The 17,037-nt window shown below is 41.6% G+C and overlaps 1 protein-coding gene across 2 annotated transcripts in view; it reads left to right on the forward strand.

The window, feature by feature from the left end:
• afap1 (actin filament associated protein 1) overlaps positions 1-17,037 on the forward strand; it is a 232,885-nt gene that overhangs the window by 159,730 nt on the left and 56,118 nt on the right. For both annotated transcript variants that reach the window (XM_052009986.1, XM_052009989.1), the window contains exon 7: positions 10,495-10,587. In XM_052009986.1, coding sequence (XP_051865946.1) covers positions 10,495-10,587 — 93 coding nt within the window. The remainder of the gene's footprint in view (positions 1-10,494; positions 10,588-17,037) is intronic.

Consider the following 17,037-nt stretch of genomic DNA (forward strand, 5'->3'; position numbering starts at 1 on the left):
CTGGTAGAGTCAGCAGTTAATGCAAATTCTCCCTGAGAAAGTGATAGTGAGCCACCTTCTTGAACTGTTGTTGTCTTTCTGGTAGGGTAGTATGATCGTTAAGTTGTTGTTTCAACAGCCAGAGTTCTGAACCATTGATCCAGAGACATGATAAACTTCCACCATGGCAGCTGGGGAATCTAAGTAAATAAATGTAATGAAAAACACCAATCTGAGTAACAGTAATCATGAAATTACTGGTTTGTGTAAAATCCAATCTGCTTCACAAATGTCCTTCGGTGAAGGAAATCTCCCTTCCTTGCTAGGTTTGACCTGTGTATGACTCCAGACCCACCAATGTGGTTGATTCTTCCCACTCAGCTCTGGAAAAATCTGTGATGGACAATGAAAGCTGGTATTGACAGCAATGTCCACATCCCACAAATGAATGAACAAAGGTACCTTGGGGAAGGAGTTCTAAGAACTGGTTCTAATGATCCCTCCAATGCTGTCTCTGCAATATCCTTCAACATCCCCAGCTTTGAGGTCCTAATTACACTTAGTCAGCTCTGTTGGGCAGGCCACATCGTCCACATAGCCAAAATCAGACTCCGGCAAAAGGCACTCTATTCTGAGTTCTGTCACTACAAGAGATTACCACAAGGGAAGAAGAAATGATTCAAGGATGTTCTAAAGTGGCCTTGAAAAATTGCAACATCCCCATTGACTCATCCCCCTGGCCAAGATGGAGAAAGAGCATTCAGGATGGCATTGAGAACCTTGAGTCCATTTGTTGGGAGCACACAGAAATCCAACATTAAGGGGCACAACACCTCACAAAGTAGCCATCCACCCACCCTGTCAAACACCACCTGCTGCACCAGTGAAAGAGTCCCAGACTGGCCTCATCAGCCACCTTAGTACCCACAGAAATGGAGTAGGAGCAAATCATCCTCAACCCCGTTAAACCACCTAAGAGGTATTCTCCCCAATTTAGCTTGCGGAGTTACTAAGGTCAATGGTCAGTGCATCAACTTTATGAGGGGCAGGACGTTCCAATTGCACAGTGTGCTTTTCATATGTTTGTTTGCCTCATGCAGCTCTTAAGATATCCAATCAAGATTTATCTTTAGAATGCAGCTGTTCTATACAGCTTGACCTTTTGCTGCCACCTACCTTAGTTAAAACTTAACTCCTGTTCTGATTAATGACATTCTATGTGGATAAAACAATGTGTGTGTTGTGCCATTCTACATTAAACAAAGTCTCTGGTATGATTGAATGATTGTTACTCTTCCTCTTCATATTCTTTTCTAATGATAGCTGACTATCAAAGGTTTCTTGAGTTGGATGTGTGCACTGCTCTGCATTGAGATGAGATGATTCAGAACAAGTGCAGTGAAGCTGTGTATCTTGAGTTCAGCTGTCTGAACTAAATGCTGTATGGTTGACTCTAAACTTCCCCTCTCAATTCTGGACATAGCATTGGCCAGTAAATGTTGCTGTTACATCTCATGAATGTATAGAGAAGTTCATCCCACAAAGTTTGTAATTTCTGGTCCAGACACCGACAGACATGATTGTGGCTAAAAATTGGCAATTAAGGTTCACTGTTACCACAGTTATACAGGGTATTTTTCTTCAGAAAATTATTCCTGGCCTTGCCTGCCTTTGTTGGTTTTGTGGGATTTTCTTGCAAAGAGTGCAAATGAGGTTTGTTATCAGACCTAAACTACAAACGAGACAGGCAAAGACCTTTCATGGAGCTCTCAATCCTCTCTGGAATCTTAAGTTTTCAGAGTCTGTGATGCAGCTGCTGTTTTACTGTTAAATTCAGGATGTTGAAGCAACTGCATTACATTGCTTAAACAAAACCCTATTCTTCACTCAGTCTCCAGAACGTTCCATGGGTAATGATCCAAAGTCAGCTTTGGATCTGCTTCTTTGGATATGCTTTCAGAGCATGTTGTGCTACTCCACTATATGATCTTAACTCAGTCCTCAGTTTAAACAATTAATCTTGTCAGATTTTCTCCAATCATTTGTGGCAGCCAATGCTGACATATGTGAAACACAATTCCTTATGGGAGTAATGTAGGTGAACCTGTGTGTATTCATTGTCATTCCTTCATGAATCTAAAATCAACTTCAGAATTTTACCAGATACGTAGATCGCTAAAGAAATCTAAATTTGTTGGTAGTGTTTCACCTCTCCTCTATGAATCAGATGTTTCCAATCTTCTCCACTGCAATAAAGGAAATCACTTGAACAGCATGAATTTCAGCTACTTACAAACTAAACATGTTGTAAAAGGCTTTGATAATGCATTAATTTGTTGTATTAAGTCCAGATGAGTTTTAATTGTATAAAACAATTATTGCTAAGCAAACTATCTGACCATCAAGAAAATTAAGTTTAGAGTCATGAAGCACAGAAACAGGCCCTTTGGCCCACAGAGTCCATGGGGACCACCAAACATCCATTTCCATTAATCATACACTATTTTTTATTCACACCATATTTTTATCAACTCCATCCAGTTTCTACCACTTGCCTATAGGGGCAACTTACAGTGGCCAATGAATCTAGCGACCTGCTCGTCTTTGGGATGTGGGAGGAAACCAGAGCAGCCGGAGGAAACTCCCACAGTCATAGGGAGGACGTGTAAACTATGAAACAGGGAGCACTCCAAGTCAGAATTGAAACTTGTCTCTGGTGCTGTGAGGCAATGGCTCTACTCATTGTGCCATTGAGCTGCCCAAATTTTGTGCAGGTGCATTGCAATTCTATCAGAGAAATTTTTCAAATATTGTAAAGTATGTTTTTCATTTTTTAATATTTTAATTTTTCGTGATATTTTAGCTACATATTCATATCTATAAATTTTAAATTTTATTTAGCATTCTGAGAATTGTTTGCTATTTAATCAAATTTATGCATTTTGCTCAAACAAAAACAATCTTCTGGAGGAACTCAACAGGTTGAGCAGCATCTTTAGAGGAAAGGAATTGTCGACATTTCAGGTTGAGACTCTGCATCAGCACTGAAGGTGGAGAGGGAAAATAGCCAGTATAAAACAGAGAGGGGGAGTGGTGAGACAGGGGCTGGTAGGTGATAGGTGGACCAAGAAGGAGTGAGGGATGATGGACAGATAGAGCTGGGAGGGGGAGGGGTGAAGTTGGGAGTGATTGTTGGAAGAAGACAATGAAAAAAAGACAAATTGAGCCAGGTGGGAGGAGGGCAGGGTGAAGGTCGAGACAGCTGCTGGAGGGAGATAAATAGGGTGACAGAGGCTACGTGCTGGAATCTGATAAGTAAGGAAGTCGATAATGGCAACCATTAAGGGAGAGATGAAGGGCAGATGGAACCAAATTGGGGAGGGATCCAGTGGGTGAAATGTGTGGGTAGTAAGTGGATGGAACCAGGAGGGAGGGGGTAATGAAAATGGGTGATGGGGGACAGGAGGGAGGGTATTGGAAAGGGAGCAAAAATGGGAATACCAAAGGTAGAATGAAAGGAGAAAGCAAGGAGAACACAAGGGGTAAGGTTAAGTGAAATTGGAAAATTCAGTTTTCATACTATTGATTTGTAGACAGCCAGACTGAATATGAGGTGTTTTTCTTCTAATTTGCATTGGGCCTCACTTGGCAATGGAGAAGGCTGAGGTCAGTGTGGGATTGGGAAGGGGAAGTTGAAATGGCAACCATGATGGCCGTTGCGGACAGAGCGCAGGTGCTCTGCGAACCAGTCGCCAAGGCTGTGCATGGTTTCGCTGATGTAGGGGAAGCCATATCGAGAGCACCAAATGCAGTAGATGAGGATTATTTAATGTGATTGTCAGTGCAGGTAGGTTGCTGACATTTTGTATAAAACACCCGGGGGTTTCTTTGAACTAAAAATCAAAGAACTGCAGATGCTGGAAGTCCAAAACAAAAACAGAAAATGCTGGAAACGCTCAGCAGTTCAGGCAGTATCTGTGAAAAGAAAAATAGTTAATGTTTCAGGTCCAGGACCCTTCATCAGAAGAACAGAGAAACATAAAGGTTATAGAACTGGAGGAGGTTACAAAGGTAGGACAAGCCTGCTGCGGGATTAGATCACGATAAGAATTTTAAATGTTATCATTGGAGATTCAGGCAACAATATTGATTTTTTTTAACAATGTTGTTAAAACCATGATTAACTCATGATTAATTTCTTAATCATGTAACAGTCCTTAATGTTATAGCTGCAAAACAAGAATATGCCATTGATAGTAGCAAACAGTAAGATAGTGTAAGTTAATAATTTGGCAACTGATTAATCATGAGAGTATCAATCGTCTTCTCTACAGAGATAGTCACCTTTCCCAGTCCAGGTGAAGGGTTTTGGCCGGAAATGTCGACTGTCCATTTCCCTCCATAGATACTGCCTGACCTGCTGAGTTCCTCCAGTGCCTTTTGTGTTGTTGCAGTTAATTTTTCACCTCCTAGTTTGGTGTCCTGTTGTTACAAGAAATGGTTGTGTGAGGGTAATTTTGAGGATGAGTTCAAGGTTTTCCACATAAGAAAGTATTGAAAAAGAGGTGGGTATTTATCACCAAAAGATAACAGTCTTCAGAAATGAAGGAAAGAAACTACACCAACAAATACTATAAATGTTTTAAATATATAAAGAAAAACAAGAAAATACACAGAAAGATACTTGGATTTTGGTGAGATGTCCATTATGAGGAAACTAAGACTCAGTGCAAACAATTCTGGCCAGCAAAACTAGAATTCCATTTAGAAATAAAGCATGGTGGTCTTGCAGGAGCAGAGCATTTTTCAAATGAAGCTATAAGAAATCAACAGAAAGAAAACCAGATGAAGAATCTCGATTCAAGATGTCAACTGTCCATTTCCCTTCATAAGTGTTGCCTGACCCGCTGAGCTCCTCCAGCATCTTGTGTGTTGCTCCAGATTCCAGCAGCTGCAATCTCCTTTGTTTCCAAGAAGAAAACCATGAATGAAGAACACAGTTTCCACCCAGCAAGTGCTTTAGAAGCATTGCATCAAGTTATGTTCTAAATTAGTAAGAAAAAAAATACGTAAGAAAATTAGGAACTGATTCTCCCAGTTGCAATTGGCTTTTGCAGGGCAAGGTTTGGAGACAATATGGATCAGAAGTTAAGAATGATTCTGTTATCTTGACAGCATAGAAAGCGACCAAATCATAGACCTCAGAGGGTATCAACGTACAGCTGATATCTCAACTGCGAGTCAGTTTATTTGCAGGTCAATTGACTAAAGCCATAGATATACCAAAAGATGCTCTTTAATTGCTTGTGTTCAGTACTCTCAGGAAACGTTGATATTTGATGATTTTAGAACATAGAACAACACAGCACAATACAGGCCCTTCGGCCCACCATGTTGTGCCAACTGTTAAACCACGCCTAAGACTATCTAACCCCTTCCTCCCACATATCCCCCTATTTTAAATTCCTCCATATGCTTATCTAATAATCTCTTGAACTTGACCAACGTATCTGCCTCCACCACCACCCCAGGCAGCACATTCCATGCACCAACCACTCCCTGGGTGAAAAACCTCCCTCTGATATCTCCCTTGAACTTCCAACCCATTACTTTAAAGCCATGCCCTCTTGTATTGAGCATTGGTGCCCTGGGAAAGAGGCGCTGGCTGTCTACTCTATCTATTCCTCTTAATATTTTGTATACCTCTATCATGTCTCCCCTCATCCCGCTTCTCTCCAAAGAGTAAAGGCCTATCTCCCTTAGTCTCTCCTCATAATCCATACTCTCCAATCCAGGCAGCATCCTGGTAAACCTCCTCTGCACCCTTTCCAATGCTTACACATCCTTCCTATAATGAGGTGACCAGAGTGGACACAGTACTCCAAGTGTGGTCTAACCAGAGTTTTGTAGAGCTGCATCATTACCTCACGACTCTTAAACTTGATCCCATGACTTATGAAAGCTAACATCCCATAAGCTTTCTTAACTACCCTATCCACCTGTGAGGCAACTTTCAGAGATCTGTGGATATGAACCCCCAGATCCCTCTGCTCCTCCACACTACCCAGAATCCTGCCATTAACCTTGTACTCCGCCTTGGAGTTTGTCCTTCCAAAGTGTACCACCTCACACTTCTCCAGATTGAACTCCATCTGCCACTTCTCAACCCAGCTCTGCATCCTATCAATATCCCTCTGCAATCTTTGACAGTCCTCCACACTATCCACAACACCACCGACCTTTGTGTAGTCTGCAAACTTGCTAACCCACCCTTCTACCCCCTCATCCAAGTCATTAATAAATATCACAAAAAGTAGAGGTCCCAGAACCGATCCTTGTGGGACACCACTAGTCACAGCCCTCCAATCTGAATGCACTCCGTCCACCACAACCCTCTGCTTTCTACAGGCAAGCCAGTTCTGAATCCACACGGCCAAGCCTCCCTGGATCCCATGCCTTCTGACCTTCTGAAGAAGCCAACCATGTAGAACCTTGTCAAACACCTTACTAAAATCCATGTAGGCCACATCTACTGCACTACCCTCATCAATCTTCCTGGTCACCTCCTCAAAGAACCCTATCAGGGTTGTGAGACATGATCTTCCCTTCACAAAGCCATACTGGCTGTCCCTAATCAGTCCATGATTCTCTAAATGTTCATAGATCTTATCTCTTAGAATCCTTTCCAACAGCTTGCCCACCACAGACGTAAGGCTCACAGGTCTGTAATTCCCTGGACTATCCCTACTACCTTTTTTGAATAAGGAGACAACATTTGCCACCCTCTAATCCTCTGGTACCATTCCCGTGGACAACGAGTACTCAAAGATCCTAGCCAACAGTTCAGCAATCTCCTCCCTCGCCTCGTGGAGCAGCCTGGGGAATATTCCGTCAGGCCCCAGGGACTTATCTGTCTTAATATTTTCTAACAGCTTCAACACATCCTCTCTCTTGATCTCTACATGCTCTACAACATTAACCTTACCAACACTGTCCTCAGCGTCATCAAGGCCCCTCTCCTTGGTGAATACTGAAGAGAAGTATTCGTTGAGAACCTCACCCACTTCCACAGCTTCCAGGCACATCTTCCCACCTTTGTCTCTAATCGGACCTACCTTTATTCTCGTCATCCTTCTGCTCTTCACGTACGAGAAAAAAGCCTTGGGATTCTCCTTAACCCTACTCGCCAAAGCCTTTTCATGTCCCCTTCTTGCTCTCCTCAGCCCCTTCTTAAGTTCCTTCCTTGCTACTCTATATTCCTCATGAGCTCTATCTGATCCTTGCTGCTTGCACCTTATGTATGCTGCCTTCTTCCTCCCAACTAGTTGTTCCACCTCTCTTGTCACCCATGGTTCCTTCACCCTGCCATTCTTTCTCTGCCTCACCGGGACAAATTTATCCCTAACATTCTGCAAGAGATCCCTGAACAACGACCACATCTCCATAGTACATTTCCCTTCAAAAATGTCATCCCAATTTACACTCTCAAGTTCTAGCTTTAGAGCCTCATAATTTGCCCTTCCTCAATTAAATATATTCCCATCCTCTTTGCTCCTATCCTTGTCCATGACAATGCTAAAGGTTAGGGAGCGGTCGTCACCGTCCCCCAAATGCTCACCCACCAAGAGGTGTCACCTGACCTAGTTCATTACCTAATATTAGATCTAATATGGCATTCCCTCTAGTCGGCCTGTCAACATACTGTGACAGGAATCCATCCTGGACACACTTAACAAACTCTGCCCTGACTAAACCCTTGGCACTAAGTAGGTGCCAATCAATATTTGGGAAGTTGAAGTCTCCCATGATAATAACCCTGTTATTCTTACACCTTTCCAAAATCTGCCTCCCAATCTGCTCCTCAGTATCCCTGCTGCTACCAGGGGGCCTATAGAATACTCCCAGTAGAGTAACTGCTCCTTTCTTGTTCCTAACTTCCACCCATACTGACTCTAGAGAAGATCCTTCTACATTATCCACCCTTTCTGCAGCTGTAATTGCATCCTTGACCAGTAACGCCACCCCTCCTCCTCTTCTCCCTCCCGCCCTATCCCTTTTAAAACAGTGAAGTCCAGGAATATTAAATATCCATTCCTGCCCTGGTGACAGCCAAGTCTCTGCAAGAGCTACAATATCATAGTCCCATGTACTTATCCAAGCTCTCAGTTCATCACCCTAATTCCTGATACTTCTTGCATTTAAGTGAATGCACTTTAGCCCATCCACCTTGATACTTTTATACCCTGTACTCTGCTTCTCCTTCCTCAAAGCCTCTCTATGTGTTAGATCTGACTTTTCCACATCCACTTCTTCCTCTGACCTACCCCTCTGCTTCCCACCCCCCTCGCATTTTGTTCTGTGAACCTGCATGCAATAGCATCTGACATTTTGAATGAAATCATAACTTGTTACAAATTGAAAGGAGAAACCAGCTTTCAAATCTGCTATGATGGATCCACTTCTGTCTTAGGAGAAGGGGCAGATTTAATAGCTAAAATATTTGAACTTGCTCGATATTTATCATGGACCCATTGAATGATTCTCTACACAGTCTCTGCAACTTGCAATATGAACTTGGAAGTTGTTGATATTCTCAGCGCTACTATTAAAAAAATTAACTTTATCAAGCTCAGCCCAGCAAGGGATGTCTCTGCAAGAAGGGTCCTGACCTGAAACGTTGACTGTCTGCTTTTCTCCACGAATGCTGCCTGGCCTGCTGAGTTCCTCCAGCATCATCATGTTTTTCATCTAGATTCCAGCATCTGCAGTCCTTTGTTTCTCTGCAATACTTTGTCTGGAAATGAAAGTGAAAAGAGCTGAATTGCAATTAGAAATAAAGTTTGACTGATTTCTGTTGGACTTGAATCTCAGCAATAATGAGATGCTGTGTGATGCTATGAGCAAACTTCTTTAATACTTTAGGACAGATCTGCCTTGTGTGGAACACTGATGTTTTGCACTATTATTTTCTCTTGCACTGCAGGTCCAATGGTCCCACTTCCAAAAACAGCGTTTTAGCATTTCACTTCTATTCCAGTCTATAGTTCTTTAAATTTGCCAGCATCTAATTGAATAAAACTGCCTCCTATTGATAGCAATGCTGACTGTTTATAAAAAGGCTTGCATATATACTGCACTTTACATGGCCTCACAACATCACGTAAGGCTTTACAGACTTTCAAGTATTTTTAGAGTGTCATCAAAGTTGCCCTGTAGGAAAGATGCTAGCCATTTGCATGCAGCAACTCCCACAGACAATAATATGATAATGTTTTAGTTCTGTTGCTTGAAGGATAAGCATTGGCCAGGACACTGGTGATTATTGCCATTACTCTTTTTTGAAATAGTGCTTTCACATCTTACTGAGAGGGGATGTCACATCCAGAAAACAACACCTCTGACAGTGGAGCACCACTTAGGCGACCTAAGCTTTCGCACTTGTCTCTGGAGGTTGTTGTGAACCCATAACCTTCTGTCAGCGACAAGAGCTTCTAGCTGAGCTTTGGATGGCATGTCAGCTGATTTGTGAAATGCAAAGCTACCATTACTGCAGAAAAAAACAGAGAATGCTGAAAATACTCAGCAAATCAGACCGCACCTGTGAGGAGAGAAACAAAGTTAATATTCTAGGTCAATAACCTTTGATCAGAACTTTAAGATTTTTGGCATTTGCTATATTTTATTTTTGGGTTAATTCAGTGGTACTGTTTATGGAAGATTTTCTTCTTTTGCTATTGAATTCTTATGTTCAATGGTAGAAAAATAAACATGAGTCACCAAACTGATTTTTGGATACTTAAATCTAGAACAAATACCATAAGAAAGCCTTTGAACCAAAATCATAATCCATGCTATTGTAACATTCTGTGAAGCAAGTATAATGATCCTTTCTGAATGCAGTCATCATACTTTGAGCATTAATTTAAATGATTAACATTAGTTATGGCAAATTATTTTTGCCCCTGTTAAACTGCAACTTCCTTTGGATTAAATTGTGCCAAAAATCACTATCAGAATTTTGATTTTAAATTGCTGGCAGAAAAACAGCAATTCAATGGTATTTTAAAGAAAATATTGATTGACACATTCAGGAGAATGCACCTTCCTTGCAATAAATGAAGAAGTTACAAAAATATTGAAGTTATTTCTAGTTGACCTGTTACTCACTCAATCTTTACGATATGCGTGTGGTTAAATAGTACAAAGTTGAATAGAGTGAAGACAGTTTCAGAGCTTGTAACAATAGAAATGTAACAAAGGAACTGTTACTTTTAAGCAATTTTGTTTTGAAAGAGATCATGATCAGGGAAGTCTGTATTCTCTTTACACTCGGATCAGAATATAAAAATCTCTTCTGGGGATGATATTTCCTAGTGGTAATGTTAAAATAAACTAAAGTATTAAATTACTTAAGTTGTGTCAGAACATTAAGCACCAAGAATTTATGATAATGAAACAGTTAGATATTTAAATTTTTATTCGGTTTCATTATTTCTTCTTGTGCTTCTTTTATAGGTGATAAAAGACGTTGTTGTACTTTGCAATGTAACTACTGAAGCAGATGGATCCATGACCATTTTTCCTGTAAACAAGGCAGAGTTGGAAAAGGTAATGAGATACAGATTTCCTACTACTGCTTTCCAGGTCAGGGTATAGCATATAAAAAGCCTGAGGGAAAAGATCTAAAAGTATTTATTAAAGCTGCCATTCACATTAATCAGTTGTCGGTTTTGTATTGGTTTAGTAGATTCAAAATCCAAATGATGAAGTCTTTTCTTTTGTTAACTACAAACTAGCAACAATAAAAGGAATCATTATTCCTGAATCAGTTGGTGCCTGTATGCATGCATGCATGATAGGAGTGTGGATTAGAATTGGGCTGAGGCTCTAATCTTTTATTCAAGCTCCTACCTCGGAATTCTCCATCTCAGTCCTGAAGAAGGGTCCTGACCTGAAACATTGACTGTTTTTCTCCACAGATGCTGCCTGACCTGCTGAGTTCCTCCAGCATCTTGTTTTTTTTTCATCTAGATTCCAGCATCTGCAGATCTTTGTTTCTCTAATGCTCCATTTTGGTGTGGAACCTTGCTAAATTATCCAGAGAAAGCTTATTTTATTCAGCCTTGCTTTCAACATCTCTTTCTCCTGCTCTCCAAGCAGCATTCAGGAAGCCTGTAAATGGAAAAATTAGTTTGATCTAAAGAAAATTTTGAAAACCAAATTCTACTATCCCCATCTTCCTTCTGATAGTTTCTCTGTCTCTGTATTCATACTTGTTTTTGGCCATTGTTTTAGCTCTTGTTCACGTCTCTGTTTCAGTCAATTTATGTCACTCTTCCCTCTGTATATTTTTCTCTAACTCTGCTTCTTACCTAATTCATCCTTTAGTACTGAATGCTCATAATAGATCGAAGTTGGCTCAACTTATGATTTTTCTTGAGAAGTGTGGGAAAAAAATAAATTTCATAAGAGTCCAGACAAAAGGTTCAGTTGTATTCTGATTGCATGTGGTTTTGGAATGTGTTAGCCATCTGAGAAATCTGAAAAAATAAATTAAGCATATTTCAGTCTCTCTTTGTTGCACATATCCAATGATGATTAAATGCACTCATTCACTCGCTCAGTCACACACATCCCCCACTTTCTCTCTCTCTCTCTCTCTCACACAAACACACACACACACACACACACACACACACACAAAACATGCTTCTGTGCAGGTGTAGCAGGGATAGCAAAGCTTTAATGGTCATGCCTGACCGTAGAAAATGATTAAGTTCTGCATGAATCATTTAAGAATTTAACAAAGCAGTTAAGTTTAAGGACTGATATGTAGTCAGGGTGCTAAATGAAATCTGTACAATAGTTTTCAAAACTGAAGACATCAAAACAGTATGATTGGTACTTGACAGGGATGCTGCTACAATTGGCACATTGCAAGAATTGCTAAAATGGACTTGGCTAGGATTAAAACATTCCACGTTGATTGAGCTCTGGATATAATGTCATTTATCCCAGGAAAATTAGAGATCTATTGGGTCAAACACATAATAGTTATTTGAGTTCTGGGCTAATTTCCATAGATTTGAAGGAGGCTTATGTGGTTGTATTTAACTGGGAAAGGATTCTGATCCTGGGAATAAGTTAGTTGCCTATTTAAAATAAGGAATTTTTGAAACAAATACCATTTATTCAAAGTTAAATACAACCACATAAGCCTCCTTTAAATCTATGGAAATTAGCCCAAAACTCAAAGAACTATTAAGTGTACGACCCAATAGATCTCTCATTTTCCTGGGATAAGTGAGAACCTGGAAGGGAAGGTGATGAAAAAAATATAGAAGCATTTGCTGATGAGATTAGGTGAACAGGAGTGGCAAGAGACATGGAGCATATTGAACCAAATACCTGCTAAATGCTGCGTTCCAAATAGAATGCAATAAGTTAGTAGATGATCACAATCCAGCAAATGTACAGCTTCCTTCCCAGAAAGCCTTCAAAGCAGTTCATGTTTGTGAGCGGATTCTTAGAATCAAGAATGATGTCAATCAGGTTTGGTGGGTCTTCAGCTGACAGAGGAGCCCAATTTTTAATGCCTGATTCTTTTTTTCAGGGGGAATTGTTGTTGCTTTGGGGGGATGGACTTTGTAACCCTGGATTGGTTCCTTTCTCCTTCCACAGTTCCACTTCAGCATAGAGTCACTGGGCCTCAAAATAGCATGTGCCTTGATGAACCAAGTGACACTATGCTAACAAGACACTCTGTCTACATGGATGAAGTGAGGGACATTCAGCTGGCCTGGAGAGATCATGGTGGACCTTGATTATGGCGATGTTCAAGGACAGATCAGGTCTGATACATGAAGCTTTGAAGAAATCTGGCATCATTTGCAGGTCCTATGCAGTGTGAGCTGGCCTGCCACAGTAGTCCACAAACTGAAAGTTGTAGATGTCCTTAGTGATCTTGTTTAAGTTCTGAAGTGGCCAAGATTAAAGAGTTTCTCATCCAGTTACTACTGGATACTGATGTTGATTGGTAGATTGCATAGGATGGAGTGGATGATGACCTGCAGAGTTATACAACACAGAAAAAAAGCCCTTCAACCTAACTCATCTACACAAGGTATCTAAGCTAACCCCACCTGCCTAAGTTTGGCCCCAATCCCTTTAAGCCTTTCCTATCCAAGTACCTGTCCAAATGTTTTTTTAATGTAACTGTACCTGTCTCTACCATCTCTGACAGCTCATTCCATATACCCATCACCCTCTACGTGAAAAACTTGCTGATCGGATCCCCTTTAAATCTTTTCCCTCTCACCTTAAGCCTATGCCCTCTGACTTTAGGCTCCCCAGCTCTGGGGAAAAAGAGTATGACTATACAGTATATCCTATCTATGCCCCTCCTACTTTTATAAACCTCTACAAGATCACCCCTCAGCCTCTCCCACTCCAGGGACAACAGTCCCAGCCTATCCAATCTCTCCTGATAACTCGAGCCCTCCAGTCCTGGCAACATCCTTGTGAATCTTTTCTGTACCTTCCCTAATTTAATGGCATCTTTCCTCTCACGTTGTGACCAGAAATGCACACAGTACTCCAAGTGCAGTGTAATTAGCATTTTGTATAACTGTAACACGACATCCTAACTCTTGTACTCAAGGTCATGGCTGATGAAGGCAAGTATGCCATTTGCCTCTTCATCACTCTGTTAAATTCCATCTGCCATTCCTTTGCCAACTTTCCCAGTTGATCAGTATCCTGTTGTAATCTCAGGCAACCTACTTCACTGCCCACCATGCCATCAACTTTGGTGTCATCTGAAAACCTACTAAGCATGCCACCTACGTTCTCATCCAAATCATTAATATATGTAACAAACAATAGGGGAGTCAGCACTGATCCCTGCAAGACTGGCAGGAATCCAATCTGAAAAAACAACCCTCCACTCCTCCTCTTTGGCTCCAACCACCAAGCCAATTGTGTATCCAATTGGCTAACTCATCTTGGATCATGTGTTCTAGCCTTACAGATCAGCTTGACGTGCGGGACCATAAAACCATTAAATACTGGAGCAAAATTAGACCATTCGGCCCATTGAGTCTGCTCCATTATTCAATCACGGCTGAATGTTTTCTCTCAACCCCATTCTCTGACCTTCTCCCCATAAACCTTAACTCCCTTACCAATCAAGAACCTATAAATCTCTGCCTCAAAATACACCCAATGACTTGACCTCTACAGCCCTCTGTCACAATGAATTCCACAGATTCACCACCCTCTGGCTAAAGAAATTCCTCCTCATCTCAGTTCTAAAGGGATGTCCCTTCATTCTGAGGCTGTGCCCTCGGATCTTAGACTCTCCTACTAATGGAAATATCCTCTCCACATCCATGCTATCCTGTTCTGTCAGTATTTGACCTTGTCAAAGGCCTTGCTAAAGTCCATGTAGACAATGCCTACCGCCCTGCCCTCGTCAATCCTCTTGGTCACCTCTTCAGAAAACTTGATCAATTCATAAGATATGACTTCCCATGCAGAACGTCATGGTGACTATCCCAAACCAGTCCTTGCCTTTCTAAATGCAAATAAATCCTGGATCTCAGAATCCTTCCTAGCAACTTTTCCACCACTGATGTAAGGTAGAGGATGAACAAGGAGGGGGCTGTGATAATGCAACCATATTTGACCCCAGTTCAGACATGGATGGCATGAGTCTCAGATCTTCCAGCCAGGACAGTGGTGGTTGTATTTTTGTGCAGGAGTCTCAGCATGATGACAAACTTCAGTGGGCAACTATGGTGCTGGAGGCCAATCTGCAGAGCCTCACAATTTAAGGAGTCAGATACTTTGGTCTGGCAAATTAAGGCAAGGAACAGTTCTTGATTTTATTTCCAACACTTTTCTTGGATCTGCCAGACAACAAGACCATATCCACAGTGGCTTGGGATGGATGGAAGCTGCACTAGATTCTCAGGAGAATCTTCTCAACAAAGTAACAAAGGCAATTCCGGAGATGTGGACCAAGATCTTACCTGCATAGACAGTAGTTCCCGCTGTAAGCTTTGTCCCAATTTTTATACACTGTCTTTTTAGGTGGTCCCTTGAGAATGAGGATAACTGCCATTCCAGTTTGGTGGGATCTGGGGTGACAGATGAGGCTAATAGAGGAACTGCATTTACTTCCAGAGATGGTGCAAGAGGTGCCTGACACAGAGGAGGGATGGGTAGTTTGTGAAGTGATGCACTCCACCTACCATTATTCAGGGCTTCTGTGCACTTGAGGTTCTTATTACCATCCCAAATGCCCCTTCTCCAATCTAAGTGGTTTTGGGTCAGGGATTCCCAGGAATCAGGAGGGATGTTGCATTTTTTCAAGGAGGCTTTGAACACATCCGTGAATCTGTCCACTTGGTAATCTGTTTCCATGAGAGAGTTCAGAATAAAGTGCACGTTTTGGCATTTTGGTGTCAGACATGAAAATATCATGGCCTGCCCAGTGGAGCTGACTGAGTTTGATCAGGGTCTCAGCACTGGGGGTGTTAGCCTGAGATGGGTTTGGTTATCATTCCAGTGAACATCAAGAATTTTGCAGAGGCAGTGTTGGTGGTGTCCTTCCAGTGCCATGGGGTACCTGCTGTAGGTAGTACAGGTCTCCAAAGCATATAGGAGGGCAGAGGTCACTGCTGCCTGGCCAACTGTGGTTTTTGTGTCAGGTCTGATGTCTCGATCTTTAAATGCCCTTTTCCTCAATTGTTCAAAGGCTGTGCAGGTACATTGAAATTGATGATTATAATTTCAACATCAGTGTCTACCTATGCTAAGATATGGCTCCGGAGGTATGAACTTGTATTCTCCAGGGTTTTGTTATAAATCATTATTGCTGTGGGGCAACGTTGTGCAGTGGAAATAGGTTGGTCGAGGAGCTGGACCTTGTGGATGTTGAGTGTCAAGCCCATCTCTTGTATCTTCAGCAAATACATTACAATGGCTTAGAGCTTGGCTGTCAGTGCACCAAAAATGTGACATAACTACAGACTGTAGTGTGACTACTGAAGGTCAGATGACGTTGGTCTGGAACATATCACTGTAGGTTGAACAGTTTGGTATTAGCTCTGAAATTAGCCACATTCCCATGGGAAGATTATTGGACGTGAGGTGCAGCATTGAGGAGAGAAAGTGTTGGGCTAATGACACGGGCTTCTTTAATCTGATTGGCTGTGTTGTCAACCCTTTAGTTAGGACCATGGCTTGAATGCCACTGTGAATTAAAGGTAGGTTGAGATGAATTTCTGTAGGCAGCAAACTTTGAGGACAGTTCACCACAATCCCTCCTGGTTGATGGATTCAAAGTCTTCAGTGAGGTGGAAAAAGACCAAGTAGAGTTGGTGCTGCCCTCTGCATTCCTCTTGGGCATGTCACGTGGTAAAGATCCATTCACCACATAACATCCATTCTAAACCTCGAGATGGATGGACTCCACACTCGGGTAGTTCTTCAGCCACTGGAATGAGATGACTGGATGAATGACGAGACCCTGTTAATGATGACTGCTGACTGTCATCAAAAAGACTGTTTCCCAACTAAAAAATAACAAGGGCCTGGGGGCAGACCGTATCCCCAATGAAGTTCTAATAGTCCGTGATATCTGGAAAGAAGAGGATATATTAGGGGACCTTAGAGTTGCTGTAGTTATGATCACTTTTAATAAAGAAGACAAATCCGGCAATGGTAGCTAGAGAGGAGTCTCCCTATCGTCTGCCACAGAGAAAGTCAAAGTCGAGTTTGTCATATGCACAAGTACATCTATGCACAGGTGCAATGAAAAAATTACATGCAGCAGCATCACAGGTATATAACATTATATAAGCAGCATTCACAGAAAAACATAAATTAAACATAAATTCTACACAATTTTTACAAGAGAGAACACAGTTAGAACAAAAAAAAAACATCCATTTTAGTGCAAAGTGATCAAAGTGGTCATAGTGTTGCTAAATTGTAGTGATTAGGGTTTTACCGGTTGGTTCAAGAACTGAATGAAGGGAAGTAGCTGTTCTT

Source organism: Pristis pectinata, chromosome 2 (genome assembly GCF_009764475.1).
Source record: "Pristis pectinata isolate sPriPec2 chromosome 2, sPriPec2.1.pri, whole genome shotgun sequence".
Classification (NCBI taxonomy): Eukaryota; Metazoa; Chordata; class Chondrichthyes; order Rhinopristiformes; family Pristidae; genus Pristis; species Pristis pectinata.